Here is a 20,922-nt window from a genome sequence, read left to right as displayed (position 1 = left end):
TTGCGTATTTTAACCGAAAACTAAAACAGAAGAAAAGAATAAAACAAATATCTTGCATGAATTGTTTTAAACCTCATTTTGTAAAGAAGGTTTCTGATGTTTTAAATCTCATTTTGTATGATTTTAAAGAATGTTTCTGATGTTCTTCTGTTCTTTCAGAATTATGAACGGTTTGTTCTTTTGGTTTTTAAAAATGAACCGGTAACAGTCCAGTCAGGTACTTCCAACTTCCAAGTTCCAAAGCTGTTAGTGGAATCGGTTTGGCCGGCCGGCGTTATAAATTTTCGAGCCCCGAACCCAACAAGAAATGCTAATGTTAGGATTTAGCCCAGGAAGCCCAAGCCCATTCCGTGAACACAATAAGTTGAGCCCAAGCCCAAGCCTATCTAAACTGGGACTCGCGTGGCCCAACCGTGATTTCTTGTTCCCAAAATGGAGTAGGATACACAACAGCTGTCCGTTCATTTGACTGGAGAAAAAAAAAGAGTACCAAATGCAAGGGAAGATTGAACTGCAACGGTTGCAACGGTTCAATCTAAAGAACGAACTCTGTCGATTAATCGAACAATGCAAAAACATGAGAGAGCTCAAACAAATCCATGCCCAAATCATAACTTCGCCCAGTTTGCTCAGACATGATCACTCTATCCTCCTCGATCGACTCATCTTCTTCTGCGCCTTCTCCCAATTCGGTTCTTTCAATTACGCCGCTCATGTCTTCAAGAGCGTTGACTACCCAGACTTTTTCTTATACAATACCATGATCAGAGCCTATGCTTCCAAAACTGACGCCAAGAAGTACCACCAAACGTCTTCATACCAATCCATCCCCTTGTACAAGCAAATGCTTATTGATGGCATCAGACCCGGCAACCAGACTTTCACCTTCCTACTCAAGGAATGCACTACCCACCTGGGTTCCAACCTGGGCCGAAGTGTATACGCTCACGTCATAAATATGGGATTTAGTAATGACCTATTTATTCAAAACTCAATGATTAATCTGTATGCAACATGCGGGTTTTTGGATTCTGCACAGTGTCTGTTCAACGAAATGTCGAGGAGGGATATTGCTTCTTGGAATTCAATTATCATTGGGTGCTTGAGAAGCGGGGCCCTTGACTTGGCATTGGGTTTGTTCAGAAAGATGGAGAAGAAAAATGTAATTACTTGGAACTCAATGATTACTGGGTTTGCTCAAGGTGGTCGACCCAAAGATGCCCTGGAGTTTTTCCATGAAATGCAGATTTTGAGTGATGAAGCTGTTAAGCCTGACAAGATATCAATAGCTAGTGTGATTTCTGCGTGTGCTTCTCTTGGTGCTCTGGATCAAGGGGAATGGGTGCACAGATATTTGGAAAGAAGCGGGTTAGAGTTTGACATGGTAATAGGTACTGCACTTGTTGATATGTATGGAAAATGTGGATGTGTGGAGAGAGCGGTTGAGGTCTTTAAAAATATGCCCAATAAGGATGTCTTGGCATGGACGGCTATCATTTCAGTTTTTGCTTTTCATGGGCTTGCAGAACAGGCCTTTAATCATTTTGAAGAGATGAGAATGCAGGGGACAAAGCCAAACCCAGTGACATTTGTGGCTCTGTTGTCTGCTTGTGCTCATTCTGGTCTTGTAGATAAAGGCTATCACTATTTCAACATGATGAGACAAGTTTACTCCATTGAGCCACAGGGTCACCATTATGCTTGCATGGTTGATACACTTGGCCGAACTGGACGCTTTGAAGAAGCAGAGGATCTCATTAGCATTATGCCAATGGAACCTGATGTGTTTGTGTGGGGAGCATTGCTTGGGGCATGTCAAATGCTTGGGAATGTAGACTTGGGAGAAAAGGTGGCTCATTATCTCATCAAGCTGGATCCTCTTAACCATGCTTTTTACATGACTTTGTTGGACATATATGCAAAAGCCAATAGGTATGATGATGTGAAGAGACTTAGGAGCTTTTTGAAAATGAGAGGAATTAAAAAGACAGTGCCTGGATGTAGTTCTATTGAAATTGATGGAGCAGTTCAAGTGTTCTCAGTGCAAGGGTCGCCTGAAGTCACAATGGAAGAGATAAAATGGGTTTTAGATGGAGTTTACACTGAGATGTCTGTGATTGGGAACTTGCACAATATTGGTAAAGAATTAGTGGACAATGAGACATGAAGTTGATGAGGAGCTATCTCTTTTGCAGTTTGAGAATTTTCCATTAACTTACTGCTGACCAGATTGATTGGAAGAAACAAGAAAAAGTCTTGGGTATTTATCAAATAGCAAACCCATGAGTGTAGCCAGGAACTCTTCAACTATAGATTTTGGGAACATCATCGGAAGAAGCTCAACAAATCATGGTAGAATTGCACCGTTCTCACCAACTTCAACAAGTTATGTCTCCTACATGAAGAATTACGGAATTTCCATTGTTTTATGTCTTTGTGAGATCACTGCAATGTCATATATTTCGTGGAAATCTGGTTGCTATTCTAGTGACCTCTCGTTGCCATATTCACCCCCAAAAGAGTGTGAAAGTTTAGTTGGAACCAAGCTCCTCTATGAAATTAAATGCTTTCCTCTGGGAAAAGTGCTTTGTGGCCTATCATGTGTCTGTGACCAACTCCCCTTCACGTTAGTGTTGTGGTAAAGACTGAAGATGCCAAAAAATGTCCTGATTTGGATGGTCACACCAGTTCCTATCAGCCCATCGTCTTCCTCTTTCCTCTCTGCATTACATGAACGGAGCCATCAACTGAAGTATCGCTGCGGAGATGTCTCCAAGCTGAGAGGACTTTTGAAATTCTTGGTCTTAGATGCTGGGATCTGGGCTCTTTGGAGGAAAAGGCTGCCACAGGTATATCTGCTACAACCCTAGGTTACACTTACACTTCAAATTTGCATTCTTTGCTCCTACGGAGTATAACTCATGGAATTTGATCAGCTGCAAAATGGGAGGTTGATTCAAACTGAAGACAGCAGCAATTGTTTTCTGACTACCTTGAAGCTTTTAGAGCCATCAACAATGCTGTAGCTCACACTCTCTCCGGAGTTTTTGTCAATTCCAAGGAATATGAGGAATCTGGCCTCATCTTGAAAACATGCTTCTAACTTACCTTCAGGTTCAATGTCTCTGTTCATGCTCTTGCTGGAAGAGCATGTATATTGGTGTCTGCCGACTACCGACTGTTGTTCTGGCTGTTGCCATTCTCATGCCTTTAATTATTTTGAGTAATGTATAATGTGAAAAGAGTACTGTCTTCAGCCTTATCATTTCTGCCTTATACCTAATTGTTCCTTATACCTAGTTGAGAACAATATTAGTTGATAAAGCAAACGACATTGGATGTTGAATCAAAGTTACTATAGGACAGTTTTCAAGATATTCCAATTCGACTCCATTATGAGTTTATGACTTGGCTAGAATAGTTTTGAAGAATCACTAATTCCTAAAATTTGCCGTAAATCACTCTAGCTAGAATCAGCATAAGTGTTGTATGGCGCATGAATGTAGAGCAGGGCAGGTCATCCAATTCTAATTCCTCAAACCCTATCGTTTTTCATATGATGACTACATCTGAAAGCTTTTCAAAACCTGAAGTAGTTAAAAACAGAAAATGATATGATACAAATCAAATTTATCTAACTGGAATTTTTCATTTTACTAAAAGAAAGAGGATGGGGAAAAAAAATAAACTTTTCTCTCTGAAGAGACATTGGGGTGCTGGGATCAGAAAACATGTATTGTAAACTATAAGGATGTTTCTTTCACTATTTCTTATCCTCCATCAATTAATTTCTTATTGTAGGTAATCTTTCAATTGATATTCTGATACCCTGCTTGAAAACGACAACATTATTTTTAAACTTGACTATCTGTTTCAGCATAGGTCATGTATGCGACTCTTGAGTATGAGTAGTAATTGTGACAGAAGCTGAAAATCTGGAATCAGTGACTCTTGGATATTACATTTGAATGTGACAGTTCTTAGCATTCGACTTGGGATGAAGTTCAGATGTTTCTTGACCTCACCTGGGAAAAAAATTGCAGTTGCAGTTTCCCTACTTTCATGGATGAGAGATGCTGGTTCTTTAGAGATCCCTTTTGTTTTGACAGAAAGTTATCTTTCAGGGATTTGACTCTCATCTGTAAATTTTCCTTTTGATTTCTTTGTCATCTGCAGATTTGCTCCTTCATTTCTTGAGGGTGAGGGTTGATGTAGTGAATTCTGTAGTTTGATCTACCTCAGAAGGGTCACCGGAAGTTCTTTAGGGTTTACGCCCTCCCCAGACTGCAGTGGTAGGAGCTTCATGCACTGGGCACACCCTTGAACTAAGGAAATTGTATTGCTCTGTTTTTCCTATAAATTAGTAGTGATGAAGGTTAGCAGCTAGCCACATGGTAAATTGAAAGTACTAAGAAAAATGATTGATGAATTTGGTTGAACCGTACAAGATTTGGTGGAAGGATGCTGAATCAGAATAGGATTGCATGGAAACCAAATATTAACTATCTTCAATTTAAGGAAAAATTATGTCAAAACAACTTTGGGGATTGACTGGATTACATACAAATGCAGAATTCTGAAACAGCATAGGACTTGGGAAGTGAAAAGTGAAAAGGAAAATATCTAGGTTTAATCAATGGTGGTAAGGTGTGCTTCTCTGGATCTTTTGGAGAACTTTTTAAGCACCACTCTTTGATCATAAAAAGGAAAAACCTTCAATTAATAAGAGTTGTCTCTTGATTTTCCATACTATCCATTCATATTTCATTTGAAGAAATCAGAGCCATTTCACACCAACTACCAGTTTATATATATATATATATATATATATATTACGTTATGAGCATTCACAAAACTTCTATAACAGCCCCAAGACTTGTAGTTGAAACTTGATCCCAAAAAGCATCTTTGGTGTCGGTGAAGACTCTTAGTTGGCTATCAGTATCAAATTGCTGGAGGTTAGTTATCTATTCCTTCCAGTCTGGATAGGGTATCTCAGATTCAATGAAATTTAATCCGCATACAGCAAAACATGAGACAAGATCATTCAATTGGCCACCTACTGGATAGCCCAAAATCAGAATAAGGGAAAACTACTCATGCTGTGAAGTTGGATGTTGGATTGATACTATCCCATCAATATGCTTCTCTGTGATCATCAGATGTTGTTCTTAAATATGATTGTCTATACCTGAATTTTTCTCTTACAGATAGTGATCTAGCAGTTAGTATTTCTATGAATTGAACCGCACAACTCTTCAGCCAATAAAGAAATGAACAAATAGATTTATCGAACCATTTATCTCTTTTTTTTTTCCTGATTAAATTTGTCTATCAGAAAATACTTATCCATTGAGATATTTACATGGGATATGGAACTTGACAAGTTCTAGGATCCCTATTAAAGCAAGAATGAGTGAGAACTTTGTCAATCACAAACACATGAAGATGCAGAAGGCATGGTTGTATGAGGAATATGGTCCTCTTGATGTCCTCAAGATGGGAGACTTCCCTCTCCCTACTCCCCAGCATAACCAACTACTTGTCCATGTTCATGCAGCTGCTTTGAATCCAATTGATTTCAAGAGGCGTCAAAGATCCATCTTCTCCTCTGAATTCCCGGTAAGTGTTGCCGACCTTTCACTTAGTTGAGTGTGCCAAGCGAGAGGGGGGAAAGTTTTATCCATCATAGGCTATAGTTGTAAACTTACAGAAACATAAATCAGATTATGTTGGTTGGCTGACCTCTAATCTGGTTTGTACCATTTAACTGTATTTTGATCTTCCTTCACTAGCCTTCCCTTTCTGCCTGTGTCAGCTAAACAAGACTTAAATGAGTCTTGGACCAAATTATTCGTGAAGAACCTTTTCATCCATAAAAGCCTTCTGCCAAAAAACTGATCAGACTGAGATGTGAGGCACTAGAGAGACCAAAGAATGATATAAGTGCCTTATGTTTAGAGTTTCTCTTTATACTTCCTTCCTCAACTTACCCTCCCCCCTTTTGTTTTTAAACTGAATCTCGTTGGGACCGGAGACTTTTCAGTGCCAAAACCGACCCTTCCATCAATTGTTTCTGTTGGAGCTTCCTAAGGTTTTTATAGGCCTCATGCATATAAAGAATGAAAGTCTAAACTCAAGTTCCTAGTTTTTGGTAAATGAAAATTCAACATTATAGGCCTTAAAAGAACTAATGACACAAGGACTGAGGAACACTTAGTATGATGTTGCAGGTGATTCCTGGCTGTGATATGGCTGGAGTTGTAGTTGGTAAAGGTGATGGCGTCACAAAATTTGATATAGGCAATGAAGTTTATGGCAACATCCAGGATTTCAATGCGAAAGGACAGTTGAAGCAGCTAGGTACACTGGCACAGTATATAACTGTGGAGGAGTCATTGGTTGCACTGAAGCCCACAAATCTGTCATTTGAAGAGGCAGCAAGCCTGCCATTGGCAATTCAAACTGCCATAGAAGGCTTCGTAACTGCTGGTTTCAAAGAGGGACAGACGATTTTCATCGTTGGTGGAGCCGGTGGTGTTGGAACCTTGGCAGTTCAATTGGCCAAACACCTTTATGGTGCTTCTTTGGTGGCAGCATCATGCAGCACTCCAAAGGTGGAGTTTGTGAAGAGCTTAGGTGCTGACATAGTTATTGACTATACAAAGACAAAATATGAAGACATTCAGGAAAAATACGACTTCCTTTATGATACCATTGGTATGTCTATGATTCTCTTTACAACTATATTGAACTTGTAATATGATTAATATATTGACTTGTTTTAGATCAAAACCCCATTTTGGTTTTCAGGGGACACCAAAAATTCTTTTGTGGTAGCTAAGGATAATGCACCGATCATCGATATAACATGGCCTCCATCACACCCCAGAGCAGTCTATTCAAGCTTGACTGTTAGTGGAGACAACTTAGAGAAGCTTAGACCATTCCTAGAGAGTGGAAAGCTAAAAGCTTTGATTGATCCCACAAGCCCATACAGTTTTCTGAATGTGATTGAAGCTTTCAAATATCTAGAAACTGGGAGAGCCAGAGGAAAGGTTGTCATCTCTCCCTTCCCTACCATGAACCTATCCCCCTCCCTTCTTCTATGTGACCATGAGAACAACAACAAAAACAGCATAGCAACTGAAGTGATCCCTCAAAAGATGCTTATTCACTGAGGGACATAAACTGTGGATTCTAGCAAGTCTTTATATACAGTGTGGCAGATTGAAGAATTTTATACAGTGGAAAGACTGAAGGAGTTAGAAGTTTGAATAGCAAGTCATTTGTGTTACACTTTCACAAGCAGATTGTGCCTTCTTGCCTTGCCCCAAGTGAAGTTGCACCTTTTGTATGGCACTACCTATGTATCTTGTTAAGTACTGCATATGCTTTTAGTTTTCTTTTATAAATGAATGTCTGAAAAGTAAGGCTGTTACTGTATTGGACAATGATACAGATATTATCTATATCTTTATCCAGTAAAGGAAATCCGAGTCCTTGTCTTCAGAATTTTCAGCTCTGCTGATATAAGAATGACATGGGCATTCATAGATTTTTGTTTTTGAGTTGAAAAGGATTCAGAGACATGACTGATTTGCATGGTGGCCGGCAAAGACAGCTCCACCATCTTTTGATGGTTCTTTCCACCTGCTAAGCTGGGAATTCGGATCCTCACCCCGTCGGGGTAGCACAGAGTGCTCTCCGACGGGTTCCTGACCACACAAACAGTGGGGCCCACGGATGAAATAAAAGTTTTTTTTTTTATTTTTTCCAAAAAGTGTTTTTCACCTGGGCCCCACTGTTTTGTGTGGTCAGGAACCCGTCGGGGGAGCTGATCCGGAGGTTGGACTTTTAACCCTTATGCTAACCCACCACAAAATCACACATTAAGATATAGATCATCAAAATAGAAAAGGACGCCAAACTACAACTTATCCACAAGTATTATATCTTCAGAAGTTCAAAATATTGATTTGTTAAAAGGTCCCATCCATTGATTCCTTCCCAAAGAAACGGAAATATTTTTGGAAAATTTTCAATTCACACCCCTCGAGTTAGCTTTAAAATTAATGTTACCTCTTAAGTTATTCAATTTATCAATTAGACTCCCTAAAAGGTAAAAATATATTAACACTTCTCCGTAAAGCACAGTTAAGTGATGATGTAGTAAGTAAGTTAAATATTTCTAAAAGAATAAAAATAACCTTAAACAAAAATTTATGTCCATCTCGTTTTCTTGTTACCCTCCATTGTTAGCAATTACTTTCTCCTAATCAGGGGTATGCATCGTGAATAATGTCTTTAAACTCAAGATGCTGGGTAATATTGAAAATGCATAAGTAAAGACTAGGGGTGTCAATTTTCAACCCGAACCGTTGAAACCGGACCGAACCGGTCCATTATAGCCCGAACCGATCCGAACCAAACCTTAATGGGCTGTGTTTGGGCTGAAGACCCTCAGCCCGAACGGTTTTGGGCTGGGCCTAGCTAGCCCCAACCGGTAGGCCCGAACCCCAACCCATTAACCCGTTTGAATAAATAAAAAAATTTAAAAAAAAAAAACCTTATTCCTTAGGGTTATGGTGCATTAACTCATTGTTCAACTTCAACCCACCCCACGTTTCATATTCTTGAGAATTTAAATTTTAAATTTCAAAATTTTCATTATTTTAATTTTTAAATTTTACCAAAACTGTAGCAAATCCTATTTGGCTATTTCATTTAATTTTAGAAACCTACCGCCTTAGTTTTCTACCAAAAACAAAAAAGAACCTAATGCCTTAATTCCTTAATCGGTTAATCCTTACCGTTTCACTTTTAGTTGTAGAATTTCTTTCACTGTTTCGTAAAGGATTTTCACTTTTATAATTTTACTTTCTCTATTCAGCTACTTTCACATTTTACCACTCTCTAGCAAATCTATTTCTTATCACAAGTAATTTTAAGTTGAGCCTTCATATAAATCTAATTTCATTGGGTGAAGATTATAAGGTTGACCTACACATGATAGAAGAATCTAAATTTTTTATTTTTTGGGGTTGGGGGTGTTTGGATCAAGGCATCAAGCTAATGCCATCACTAGATTTACTTGGAGTCTTCTTCCTCTCTCTATCTTAGTTTTTTGTGTGAAGAGTTGAGGAAAAATAAAAATAAGTTTCAATATTAATTTTTAATTTAGCCCAAACCGTTAGCCCAAACCGCTAACCAACCCGAACCCAAACCGCACCAAACCGAAACCGCACCGAAACCGTTATCTTTTAAATGGGCTGTGTTTGGGCTGGGGGGTTTTCAGCCCGAAACCGCTCCAAACCGCACCGTTGACACCCCTAGTAAAGACTAACTGAGGCCAGCTATGTTAGTAATGGGGGTTCTATCTAATAAGTGGAATAACTCAGGGGATGCATTAATATTAGGGGATAACTTTAGGGACTGACGTTGAAAATTTTCCAATATTTTTTTCCTTTTTGTAATAATTACTATTACCCCTATGATATACTTAAATCACAACTTTATCTCCTATATTTTTTAAATTATTTATCAAATCTGCTATAATTTTTTAAATTATTTATCGAATCTTGTATTTTATTTATTTTTATAATTATCTTCTTTTTTTCGGTTTGCACTCAAGAATCTTCCCATTAAGTATTGTCAGTTAACTGATAAAATGGCATCTTTTTATTTTTTTTTAAATAATTAAAATAATCCTGACGAGTGGTTAGTATTGATTTAACTTTTAGTTAATTTACTTTTCTACCCTTAGTAGACAATAGGTTAAAAATGAACTTTGGCCATATTTCCCCCAAATTGAACTAGCTCTAGTGCTCATAGTTAATTAGTGACTCAGCAATGAGAGCACAATAATAATTTTACATATACTCCATTTTAATTAATGATATAATGGACTTTTACATTAAGTCTCGAACTTAAAAAAAAATGGTATAATGATCTTTATACATCAAATCCTAGTCGTCAATTAACACAGTTTAAATAAGAGTGCAATAATTATTTCATATAATATTTGATATGCAATTTTGCTACAATCCAAGGGGCATAATTAGATCTTTTTTTGATTTAATGAAATGAATCTAAATCAACTCCCTGTCATAGAAGAGCAATGTACTTTCCCCTGACGCTCTTGAACCACGCACTAGAGAGTGCGGCTCACAGAGAAACCACTTAGATTTTTACTCATAATTTTTCTAAATTTTTGCAAGTACACCCACCATTATTATTTGATGGAGAAACCTCAAGTGAGCACACGACGGAAAGGTGATCTAACAAATAACGAAAAAGATGGAAACCGAAATATCCAACTCCTAGCAACGTTGAACACTCCATTATTAAATCTCTGTTTGTCATTTTCAACATTTATGTCTCATGATCCTATCTTTATTAGGGGTCACTAAGATTTATTCCTCCTGTAGTTATGAGTGATGAGACTCATTCAATTCTCACGTAAATGGATAAGGTCATACCAAAGTTTAATAGGTATCGTTCAATTTTCTATTGAAAACTATGACAAGTACTGAAATTCTTGTCTGAATAATCACAAGGAATGAGTCAAAATGTAAGACTTCACATTAGCATAAGTGATCCAACATTACTGAATACTTGATCATTGGTTCTAAGTTTTGAAATGGTAAGGTTAGGTGTCACTGACTTTTACTACACCTTGTGATTTAATCTTTATTCTATTCAAGAACAGTCGCATAGCTTTTGAAAAATTAATCAATAATTCACTATCTTTTTATATATTTTTTAATTTTTTTTTTCTAAAAAGGTGGGCATGATATTTTCCAATGAATTGGAGGATTGATATCTATCATCAGAGATCAATAATTGATATTAGCAGTTTCCAGTGCAATTATACAATTCCAGAAATGCTGTTCAACTAAACTACAAAAGTTGCAGAACATCTGTCTTCTTTTATCATGGCTCACAGTGTGCAAGTGGACCTGGTAGTGGTCCATCACTTCTTGTAATCTTCCTTCATTGAAGAACCGGCTTTGAACTTCTCGAAAAATCACACCACTGTTTCAATATTTTGGGGAAGAATACAGTTTATTGCCCCTCCATGGTCTCAAGAGTCTCATTGTTGTCTTAAAAAATCATTTATTTGGATCCTTCCAGGATTCAAAGATAAATAAGCCACCGTGCTGCTACTTGTTCCTTATCAGTTTAGCCAATATGGAGCTTATGAGTTTTCTCTCCAATCCTCTATCCTTCACAGTTGCAGTCTTTGCTGTGACACTGGCTGTACTCACCTTCTTCAAAGTATCTGCAGCAGGGAAGAAGCGAAGATATCATCCGATTGCAGGCACCATCTTCAACCAGTTACTGAACTTCAAAAGGTTGCATGACTACATGACTGAGCTTTCTGCCAAACATGGAACTTACAGGTTGCTCAGCCCTTTCCGTAATGAGGTCTACACAGCTGACCCTGAAAATGTTGAATACATCCTCAAAACAAACTTCCCAAATTATGGCAAGGTAAGAAACTTTAGTCTTATCACCTGTTCAGCTTAGGTTCTCATCCATAAGAAATAGGAATTAAAAGAAAGGATTTTTTTTTTTTTAATCCTGCAGGGGTGGCATAACTACAGCATTTTGAGTGACCTCCTTGGTGATGGGATCTTCACAGTTGATGGTGAGAAGTGGCGCCATCAGAGAAAGGTATCAAGTTATGAATTCTCAGCAAAGGTGTTGAGGGACTTCAGCAGCATAGTCTTCAGAAGGAATGCAGTAAGACTTGCACAAAAATTATCTGAAGCTGCAACCTCTAATGAGGTTGTCGATATGCAAGTAAGTATTTGACTAAGAAATCTACTAAATATGTTACCTTAAAAGAGTTGGTTTTGGATTCAGTTCAAGAAGAAATAAACTTGTTAACACCATAATTCATGAGCAGGATCTATTCATGAAGTCTACCATGGACTCGATCTTCAAAGTGGGATTTGGAGTTGAATTGGACAGTATGGGAGGATCAACTGAGGGGTCCAAGTTTGCCAATGCTTTTGATGATTCAAGTGCACTGACTCTATGGCGTTATGTTGATATTCTCTGGCCAATCAAGAAGTATCTGAATATTGGATCCGAAGCAGAACTCAGAAAAAATCTCAAGATAATTGACGATTTCATGTATAAACTAATCCGCAAGAGGATCGAACAGAACAAGAACAAGAACTCACCTAGTGACTCTTCGGTAAGTTAAATTAACTTAATTGCTGATATATGTTTTTGATGATCAAATTAGATGTATGATCTGATGATATGGTTTCATTGGGACATTGCAGTTAAAGAAAGATGATATCTTGTCAAGGTTCCTGGAATTGAATGAGACTGATCCAAGGTACCTGAGAGACATTGTCCTAAATTTCTTAGTGGCAGGCAGAGACACAACAGCAACCACCCTTTCCTGGTTCCTTTACATGCTCTGCAAGCATCCCCACATCCAGGAAAAAATTGCAGAAGAAGTGGAGAAAGCCACTAATATGAATGAGAATAAATCATTCAGCGAGTTTGCAGCAAGTCTGACTGAAGAAAACCTTGACAAGATGCAGTATCTTTTTGCAACTCTAACTGAAACTCTTAGACTTTACCCTGCAGTTGCTGTGGTAAGTCAACTTTTTTATTTCTAAAATCAAGAATAAACCAACACATACAGTGTTATGCTGCTAAGTTAACCATCACCCCTTGGTGTTGCAGGATGCAAAAATTTGTTTTTCAGATGATACCCTGCCTGATGGATACAGTGTTAGAAAAGGAGACATGGTTGCCTATCAACCCTATGTCATGGGCAGGATGAAATTTATATGGGGTGAAGATGCAGAGGAGTTCAAGCCAGAAAGATGGTTAAATGAAGATGGAATTTTCCAACAAGAAAGCCCTTCAAAGTTCACAGCTTTCCAGGTATTAATCAGAGTATGATAGATAAATCATTACCTTTGCTCCAGATCAGGCATAGGAACATAAAATAGACAGTTTTATTATTATGAAGTATCAAAAAAATGAATTTTGGAGAACTTATTTCTTGGTGAACAGGCTGGCCCAAGAATTTGCATTGGAAAGGAGTTTGCTTATAGGCAGATGAGGATCTTTTCAGCTCTCCTGCTAGGCTGCTTTGTGTTCAAGCTGAATGATGAAAAGAAACCAGTCCACTACAGAACCATGCTCAATCTTCACATTGATGGAGGCCTTTATATACGTGTCTTCCACAGATTGAAGAACCAATAAATGCATCAGCTACATGTGCTTCCCTCATGTCCACAAGAATTTCTTTCATCTTGCAGTAGTTGGTTGTACAAAACTATTGCCAAATCTAGGGAACAACACAATGTTTTCCTTTCTTTCTTTTTTTTGATGTCTTTGAGTTTAGATGAACAGAATAATGTTCCAACCGTGATGTGTATGATTGTGAGCCATGTTGCCATAAAAGGTTGAGTCTGTCTAATTATCTATGGAGATCCATTTGTTTAGTGGCTTTTATTTCACTGAAATTCCTGTAACTCTTGAGCATAATTACTTGGGTGCAAGTTATGAAAAGCTTTTAAACCAATGCAATGGACTATTAGAGACTCATCTGTTCATTAGACAAATTAATTCCTAAAAAGGCATGGCCTCTGCAAAGTGGAATTGTTTTCATTGATACATAGTGAACAGAAGTTACATTATATACACAAGGAGAGATCTAGTAATAATAACCAAATGACACCTAAGAACTACACTTGAACTGAAGACAGGAACATGCAATAGTGCTTGTGTGAATCACAGTGTTTGAAGAGTTATCTCTAACACTATGATGATTGGTCTTATTACCATCAATTCATTAGTTTCAAGAGTTAACTATTGATAGTAATTATGATCCAGATAATTGAAATTTGCTTTCTCTCCATGGTGGCTTCAGACCACAAAGATGTATCATAGCATATTAATTCTTGTTGATGTTAACGAATTGCTCCAATAGCTAGGTGGAGTTTCTGCCAACACATAGCTGTTCTAGTGGTGAAACCAACACCTCTTAGTGAAGAGGTTGTGGATTCAACTCTTGTTGACACATATTAACATCCCCATCCCCGGCTTAATAAAGCCCTCCTTTGTACCAAAAAAAAAAAAAAAAGCTAGGTGGAGTTTCTGGTTTTGGATGGAGATCTGATTCTGACTGTGCTGAAATTCTATTTTTAAGTTTTGTTATTTTGACTTTCTATTTTAGTGGAGAGGATACTCTATTCTGATTTCTTGTAATTTGGATTTCTATTTTTAGTGGACAGAATATTCTGTTCTGATTTCTTGGACTTGCAGCCTATGGTTTCTGCGTTTCTTCTATCTGCTGGTTTGATATCTCCTTCTAATTCTTCCTTCTTCATCCCTGTTGTTGGTTTGATTATTAGTGTCAAATTTCTCATAACAGGAAACGCAAATACCTAGTGCATCACAAGCATAAGGTTCAAAAAGATTCATAGCCATTTTACTTATCAAAAGCATTTCGTAATTAGCCTTCAGCTTTTTCTTTCTTCCAGTCTCAAAGGTACATTGAGATAACATTGATTAATAAAATAAAATAAAATTACAATGACAAAAGTAAAGAGTGCACCAATAGATCCACCATATTGTGCAAAATGGAACAGATGATTTCTTCCAACTGAATCTCCATTAACCGGAAGAGCAGTCACACTTGATCAACGACAACAAAACCTTAAGGTGCCTCAACAAAAAACTATCGAAACAAAAGGGCTCATTATAGATTAGCAATGATTTGTGCCATTTATGAAGATGGGGTAATGGCCGCCGGTGAAGGAATATGAATCCCAGGCCTTGATACCCATCCTTTTCGGTTCCTATAAGCCTCCACAGCCTGCAACCGGACTCTCTCATGGGAAGCACTTTGGGTGGTCTTTGATGCCTTCAAAAGACCAACACACGCAAGAGGATTTTCATGTTTAATAACCTGATATAAACTGACTAAAAAAGTTAGATAGTATGAGATAATACCTTAGGAAATACAGCAAGTTTTGGAGGAGCTTTAACTATTTCTCCAAACTTGATTTCCTCACGCCCGGGGAAGTCTAGATTATTCTCTGGTTTGGCTTTCTTGTGTTTCTTCTTTCTTTCTTCCAAGTACCTACAGGGAACGTTCAAACTCCAGTTACTAGCAGCTTTAAATGAACTCCAAAACAAAACAAACAAAAAACAAGCCTCTGAAAGAAACAGAATGCACTGCCCAAAAAAGTGCTTTTGAAAAATGGAATCCGCATACTGCCTGCTCTCAGGCACATAGCATACAGGCACTAATAGTATCCAAAGATTAAGAAGGCAGCTTCTCTGTTAGATGCCAAAGTAACCTGCACCAGATGTTACTTCAAGATATTTAAGCCATCAAAGGGCTCCATTGATATAGAGGATAACCACTTATTTCTAAAACCTTCCACAAAATGATGCAAACACCTCACTCCACTCTCTCATCACCTACATATTCATCATGTTAAAATAATAAACCATCCCTAAATTGTCCACAACTAAAGTTATAGATCGTTCCAGCAACACTAAACATCATTTATTTCATATCAAATTATTAACCAGTTCTGGGAAAACTAGACATCACGCTTTTGTGTGAAGTGCTTCATGCACAATCTCACATTTTCCCCCCATGCTGCAGATTTGGATCGGAGGAAGTAGGTCCATGTGACAGATGACCTCTCCCCATCTCACTAGTCAAAATTTAGCCTGAAAAAACACACCATGTTGTCGAAATTGCATAGAAGATAGACGCCATTTCACTGTGTTGGAAACTTGGAAACTAGTTGCCTTTCTATAACTTTTGGAACTTTGAACTCACATTTAAGATGTCTCCCCCACTTGTTTTCAGGTGAACATTGATCTTTTAGATTGGTTGAAGTCGTTTATCATATGGATGCATGGACCCACCATGTTTAAGAACGAAAATATTTCATGATATGAGACATGTCACAACCAGTTAAGAATTAGATCATTACCTTTAAATTAATGATAACTATTCTTCCCAAATACAGGTTTTTTTCCCCAATAAAACTCTGGGTGTTGTCAGTTTCCAGCTGCATCAAAGACGCATTCAGGAATGTTGAGCCAACATTATAACTCAATATTTTGTCGAGACAAAAAAAGGAGTTAGATCCAAGGACATCCTCATGAATAATACCGCAAAAATTGTTGATTCTCAGCTGTATCACAGATCCACTACTAGGAAAGCTGTACTAACATATTAACTAAACGACATAAGTTGAATACGTTGAGATTTGCACGAACAGGTTTTAGTGAAGTTGAAGACGTCAAGATGGATGACTAAGAGACTCAGATAACACAGGGTCACTCCACCTTCCACCAACAGATAAAATAACAAAGAATGTTCTGAAATACCTTTTTTAATTAAAAAGAGACAACCAAAGAACTAAAGCAGTACAAAATTTAAGGGATCTAAAAGTGAACAGTTTTGAGAGACATTGAATGGATAAAGCTAAAAATGAATAGAAAAAAGTCATTTGCTGATTCAATTTAGCAAATAATCTTAAAACATTTTCTCAAGATCTCTAGAGAAGTTAAAAAATAATCAGAAAATTTCTTTATAGTTCAGAAGTCATTTCAATTCAATTAATGTCACCAATGGCTTAGAGCAGAGGTTCAATTTTCAGAACACTATACTATGTGAATTCTTCTATAAGCATAGGTTTCATCAAAATGGTTAAATTAGAACAAACATGAGATACAAAACACTGGTGGAGGAGAACGGTCTCAGAGTCAAAGGAAGAAGAAGAGGTCCCAAACCGTCACATACTCATGCTGTGCAAATCAACAATTTCTATATAATATTCACTCTGTCCATCATTGGGTAATGAGTACATATAAGTTTTAAAAGAGATAAATATTAAGACTCCTAAACTATTAAACTGAAATAGAGTCTAGAAGAAACCAAAATATTCTTACCCACTAAACTCAAAACAAATAATCCAAACCTCATGGTATCAAGAAGTTCACTGAGTAATGTCAACTTTTGGATCATTTTCACCTTTATAGGAACTAAGCTGTTGGAGAATCTCACTGTTGGCTACCATGGTAAGGATAACCAAGAGTTCACTAAAGGCCAATTGCAAAACAGAGAGGGGAAAAAAAGATTCCTAATAAAGGAACAGTATTTTAGCATCGGAATTTAATTACAAACACACGGTAATGTATGTGGAATGGCCAATTTGGAAGTTAAGAATAAAGGGAGAGAATAGAAAGGAAGCGAGGACTAGATGATGACTAAGGGGAAGGAGTAATAATGGAAAATGGATGTATACATGTATAAACAACAATATGTGAATAATTGGGTGAAACTAAACTCATAGCAGGGAGCCAGCTGAGTTTTAGAAGACATGCTGGAGTGTCCTTCCTCTGGCATTAATGGTGGATCCGTTGACTTCAACCGGGAAGCAACCGGGTGGGTTTCAGTTCCTACTAAACTGATCAAGCAAGTCAGGCTCAAGAGATTCTGCTCACCAGTTACAAGTATGATTCCTTCCCCCACCCGCACATTTTAGTTAGAGTTGTCTATTCCTCACTTTGGTACCAAATTGGTGGAGAGCAATTGGAGGAGAGAGGAATATCGGAGAATAGTCTCAGAGCTGCAGGGGTAAGAAGGGGTTACAGAAACCACCACTCAATCACAGTGTGCAAACCAACAATTTCTCTTCAGTACTCTCTGTTTCTATTGTTAGGTACATAGGCATATAAAAGAGAACTAACAAGATTATTGAATAAAATCAACCTGCTCCTACTTAACTCAACTCCAAACTATATAATAGACCTAAAAATTAATAAACTACTAAAAAACTACTTCCAAAGCTCCAATTCTTAAAGTATCGACATAATCACTGAGTGGAGTCAATTTTTTAATCAGTCTCGCCTTTATAGGAATTGAGCCATTGGAGGACAAAAAAGAAAGAAATAAATGTAAGAAAAATAAGTGTCATGGAGGTGCTCACTTTTTCTTGCGATCACGTCTCTTTGAGCCAACAAGACCCATATCCTGAATTTCTTTCTCAAACCGAAGGTCACGAACTTGTTTTCTTTTTCGCTTTGCTTTTCTCTTCTCGCCTGTCTCTGTATCGACACCCTCCTCCCCATTATCCTTGTGCTTATGTGATGAAACATTTTCATTTTCACCTCCCTCTTGGAACTCTAAGGTCTTAATGCCCAAAGCATCCTCTAAGCTTGATTTCTGAACAGAAATGAGCAACCTCATGTTGAGACTAAGGAGATTACAGAGGAAGAGTTGGCAAGGTCATACAAGCAGGATCAGTTACATCAGTTTGGAGAATGAAATATTTAAGCTCATAATAATCACTAACCACTTCCCAGAATGGCCGCATGGTGAAAGGAGTGGGGGGGGGGACAAAAGAAGAAAAATCAAGTTACTGAAATCTTCAAAGACTCAGGTTGTGTCAAACTGAGTGTTGATCCATAAAGAAACAACAATTAAGTAAATCAGATCGACTAAGACATGTAAAATATGGATTTAACAAGCTAAAACAAATGACATCACAAGGTATTAGGGGTGCAGCTTATCCAAGGAGTACTCATTCCCGAGTTACATGAAGTAGGTACAAATTGAAGAAAAAAGAGTTCAGAGCTTGAAAATCGAAACTGGGGGCATTAGCCATCAAGCTACACTACACAGGTAAGATAGCAACTAAATTTGCATATAGAAGTTCACTCCATATCAAACAGAAAAGCGTCAAGCTTATCACTTCAAATGGTAATGACTTGCCAAAATGCCAAATCTAATGTATTCCTACTGTGCAACTTTGAAATGTTCCAACAAAATAAACATCAAAATTTTGCTGTTTACTATTGCAGCTATTCAACAAAAAACAAAACCAAGAAATACAGAGAGCTCCTTACTTCTTTTTTATTTTTCTTGCGGTCAGCACTCTCTGAAGGCTTCAAAGCTCCTGAAAAACCATAAGAACATTATTAGAAGCACTGAAGGATAAGGTCAAGGATTTGTAACAGGACATACACAAAACCCATCTGGCAATTTTACCGACTCGTATGTATGAAGGGAAGAGGGGAATCACCTTTCGTTGGCATAGGTTTGGAGGTTGATGTAGGGGAAGTGAACTCCATGAGCTTCCTTAGCTTGGAGGGCAAAGCGTCGATTGCTTCCGGCTTCGGTGGAGGCGGCAGACGACTGTAGCCTCCATGAGCAGCAAGAAAATTCTTCTCTCTTCGTCTCCGCCCTTTTCCTCCCATCGCCTTTTCTTTCCCTTCGACGGCCTGAGGCGAAAGAGCGAACTAGCAGATACTCCTGTAATCTACCGTAAACCAGAAAATTCAAAGTTTCGCAAAATCAAAGAGGGAGAGAATGAGAGTCGCGGCCATGCGAGTCTTGGCGGTACTAGTAGGAACTAAACCGCGCGCGAGTCCTGAGCAACCCGGCCATGAGGTTAACTCGGACGAGTTGTGAAACACGGCAATACCGCAATTGCTGGCTTAGCCCTAGTTCACTGACCCGGCCAAACCGTGAACGTTATGGACGATAAGAATGTAGGATTTTTATTTGCGGAAAGATATACATATTCCTACGTATTTATAAAGCAATCGGACGGCCTAGATTAAAATGGCCTAGATTTTTATGTTTTACATTCAAGGGCTTAATATTTTCCAAATTTATAAAACCAGCTCCCTAATTCTATCCGACAGTTCTAAACCCCTTTTTAGCAAGCGCTAGTTGAACGAAGCAGCTTGAAATCTCGGCGTCATTGGGTTGCAGATATAATAAACACTCTTACTAGGTATGCTAGCGCAGCCCAACGTATTACAATAAGTTCTAAATTTTACTATTTTTCTTTTTTGCTTGGTCCGCTTAAGCAAGGTTCCATCGAAACCTTGTGGATGCAACAAAATCTCCGTTGGAAAACTCACCCACCACAGCCAAGATGTGCGATCCGGGTCGAACACCGGATTAGTCAGGACAAAACCTTGAAAACCGGGTTGACAACCAAAAAATAAAGGGGAGAATTTTTTCACCCTATGAGTAAATGGTTTAGCAATTAATTATGGTGAACGTGTACTAGACTTTTGATAATTGGAATCTAAAAGCACCACTTGCAATAAAACTAACAATATGATTTTCGTCCTTCATATGAAATGTATACATATACATAAGCAAGACACTAGGGTTTGGCAATTGAAAAGAACCAAGATGTACTAAATATGTATGGGTTCACCACAAGTATGGCGTCCCTGCAAGCCTCGACTTCTGTTTTTGAAGCGAATAAGCTATAACTTTGGTTGCATCTTGCTAAGTAGAATTGGCCATCCTGTCCCCAAATAACTCCATCCGACCCCCTCAATGAGAAATTTCATACCATGCTCCATCTATATAACATAGAGTGAAATATGTATAATATTATTTTTTCAAACATAAACAAAAAAATGTCTCATTTGACCTAATATTATAATTTTTATTAAAAGGTGTTGTTTACCTTGATTTTGTTTATTGGTGGATGAAATATTCAACTAAAAGCATTTATAACTTTGTGAATATAAATATACATGAATATGTACATGGTATGACGGTGGATTTAATACATATATGCTGGAAAGGATTTGAAAATGCAATTACTAAAAGGGAGTATGTATATAAACATCTAAGGGAAGGGGTGAGGTTGTATCTCATTTTTCCATATGATCGCGTCTATCGTGCTTGGGGTGTTATGAGTGACGAATCTTGTATGTGTTCCTAAGAATAAGAAAATGAATTTGTCCATTTTTCGAGGTCTCGGGCATGGAAACACATAAGAAAAGAACTTTGAATGGAAATGGAAAAGACATGTAACTCCCGTTCCTTTGGAAATGGTAAGTGACTGGAGTGAAGCCGTAATAAGGTAGTTCTCTATTGGA

The 20,922-nt window shown here is 37.8% G+C and overlaps 3 protein-coding genes and 1 pseudogene across 4 annotated transcripts; 3 read left to right on the top strand and 1 right to left on the bottom strand.

Moving 5' to 3' along the window:
- The first annotated feature begins 465 nt into the window (after positions 1 to 465).
- On the top strand, positions 466 to 3,428 carry LOC149013693 (pentatricopeptide repeat-containing protein At5g66520 pseudogene; annotated as a pseudogene). Its single transcript, XR_016174010.1, has 2 exons — positions 466 to 2,849; positions 2,937 to 3,428. The product of XR_016174010.1 is annotated as a pentatricopeptide repeat-containing protein At5g66520 pseudogene (transcript).
- A 1,992-nt stretch (positions 3,429 to 5,420) lies between these two features.
- On the top strand, positions 5,421 to 7,415 carry LOC149013692 (2-methylene-furan-3-one reductase-like). Its single transcript, XM_089160027.1, has 3 exons — positions 5,421 to 5,622; positions 6,234 to 6,720; positions 6,814 to 7,415. The coding sequence occupies exons 1-3, from the start codon at positions 5,443 to 5,445 to the stop codon at positions 7,179 to 7,181; spliced, it is 1,035 nt and encodes a 344-aa protein (XP_089016153.1). The 5' UTR covers positions 5,421 to 5,442; the 3' UTR covers positions 7,182 to 7,415.
- Positions 7,416 to 11,109: 3,694 nt separating this feature from the next.
- CYP704A2 (cytochrome P450, family 704, subfamily A, polypeptide 2) lies at positions 11,110 to 13,496 on the top strand. Its single transcript, XM_089159792.1, has 6 exons — positions 11,110 to 11,496; positions 11,593 to 11,808; positions 11,915 to 12,208; positions 12,300 to 12,620; positions 12,712 to 12,915; positions 13,048 to 13,496. Exons 1-6 carry the CDS (start codon positions 11,194 to 11,196, stop codon positions 13,237 to 13,239), a joined length of 1,530 nt encoding a protein of 509 aa, XP_089015918.1. The 5' UTR covers positions 11,110 to 11,193; the 3' UTR covers positions 13,240 to 13,496.
- A 709-nt stretch (positions 13,497 to 14,205) lies between these two features.
- On the bottom strand, positions 14,206 to 19,499 carry LOC149013690 (coiled-coil protein). Its single transcript, XM_089160093.1, has 5 exons — positions 19,095 to 19,499; positions 18,919 to 18,968; positions 18,000 to 18,235; positions 14,995 to 15,124; positions 14,206 to 14,905 (listed from the first exon to the last, which is right to left on the bottom strand). The coding sequence occupies exons 1-5, from the start codon at positions 19,267 to 19,269 to the stop codon at positions 14,768 to 14,770; spliced, it is 729 nt and encodes a 242-aa protein (XP_089016219.1). The 5' UTR covers positions 19,270 to 19,499; the 3' UTR covers positions 14,206 to 14,767.
- Between the last annotated feature and the right edge of the window lie 1,423 nt (positions 19,500 to 20,922).

This window comes from Hakea prostrata, chromosome 6, assembly GCF_041222555.1.
Source record: "Hakea prostrata isolate BN-2017 chromosome 6, UWA_Hpros_2, whole genome shotgun sequence".
NCBI lineage: Eukaryota > Viridiplantae > Streptophyta > Magnoliopsida > Proteales > Proteaceae > Hakea > Hakea prostrata.
This window is presented reverse-complemented; position numbering and strand designations above follow the sequence as displayed.

Bases quoted from the DNA above. Each gene is read 5' to 3' on its own strand.
- LOC149013692 (XM_089160027.1), top strand. From the start codon at position 5,443: ATGAAGATGCAGAAGGCATGGTTGTATGAGGAATATGGTCCTCTTGAT. The intron at 5,623-6,233 runs GTAAGTGTTGCC...ATGATGTTGCAG, and splicing joins TCTTCTCCTCTGAATTCCCG to GTGATTCCTGGCTGTGATAT. The intron at 6,721-6,813 runs GTATGTCTATGA...TTTGGTTTTCAG, and splicing joins CTTCCTTTATGATACCATTG to GGGACACCAAAAATTCTTTT.
- LOC149013690 (XM_089160093.1), bottom strand. From the start codon at position 19,269: ATGGGAGGAAAAGGGCGGAGACGAAGAGAGAAGAATTTTCTTGCTGCT. The intron at 18,969-19,094 runs GTGATTCCCCTC...ATGGTTTTTCAG, and splicing joins CAAACCTATGCCAACGAAAG to GAGCTTTGAAGCCTTCAGAG. The intron at 14,906-14,994 runs GTATTATCTCAT...GGTCTTTTGAAG, and splicing joins AACTTGCTGTATTTCCTAAG to GCATCAAAGACCACCCAAAG.
- CYP704A2 (XM_089159792.1), top strand. From the start codon at position 11,194: ATGGAGCTTATGAGTTTTCTCTCCAATCCTCTATCCTTCACAGTTGCA. The intron at 11,497-11,592 runs GTAAGAAACTTT...TTAATCCTGCAG, and splicing joins ACTTCCCAAATTATGGCAAG to GGGTGGCATAACTACAGCAT. The intron at 12,621-12,711 runs GTAAGTCAACTT...TTGGTGTTGCAG, and splicing joins TTTACCCTGCAGTTGCTGTG to GATGCAAAAATTTGTTTTTC.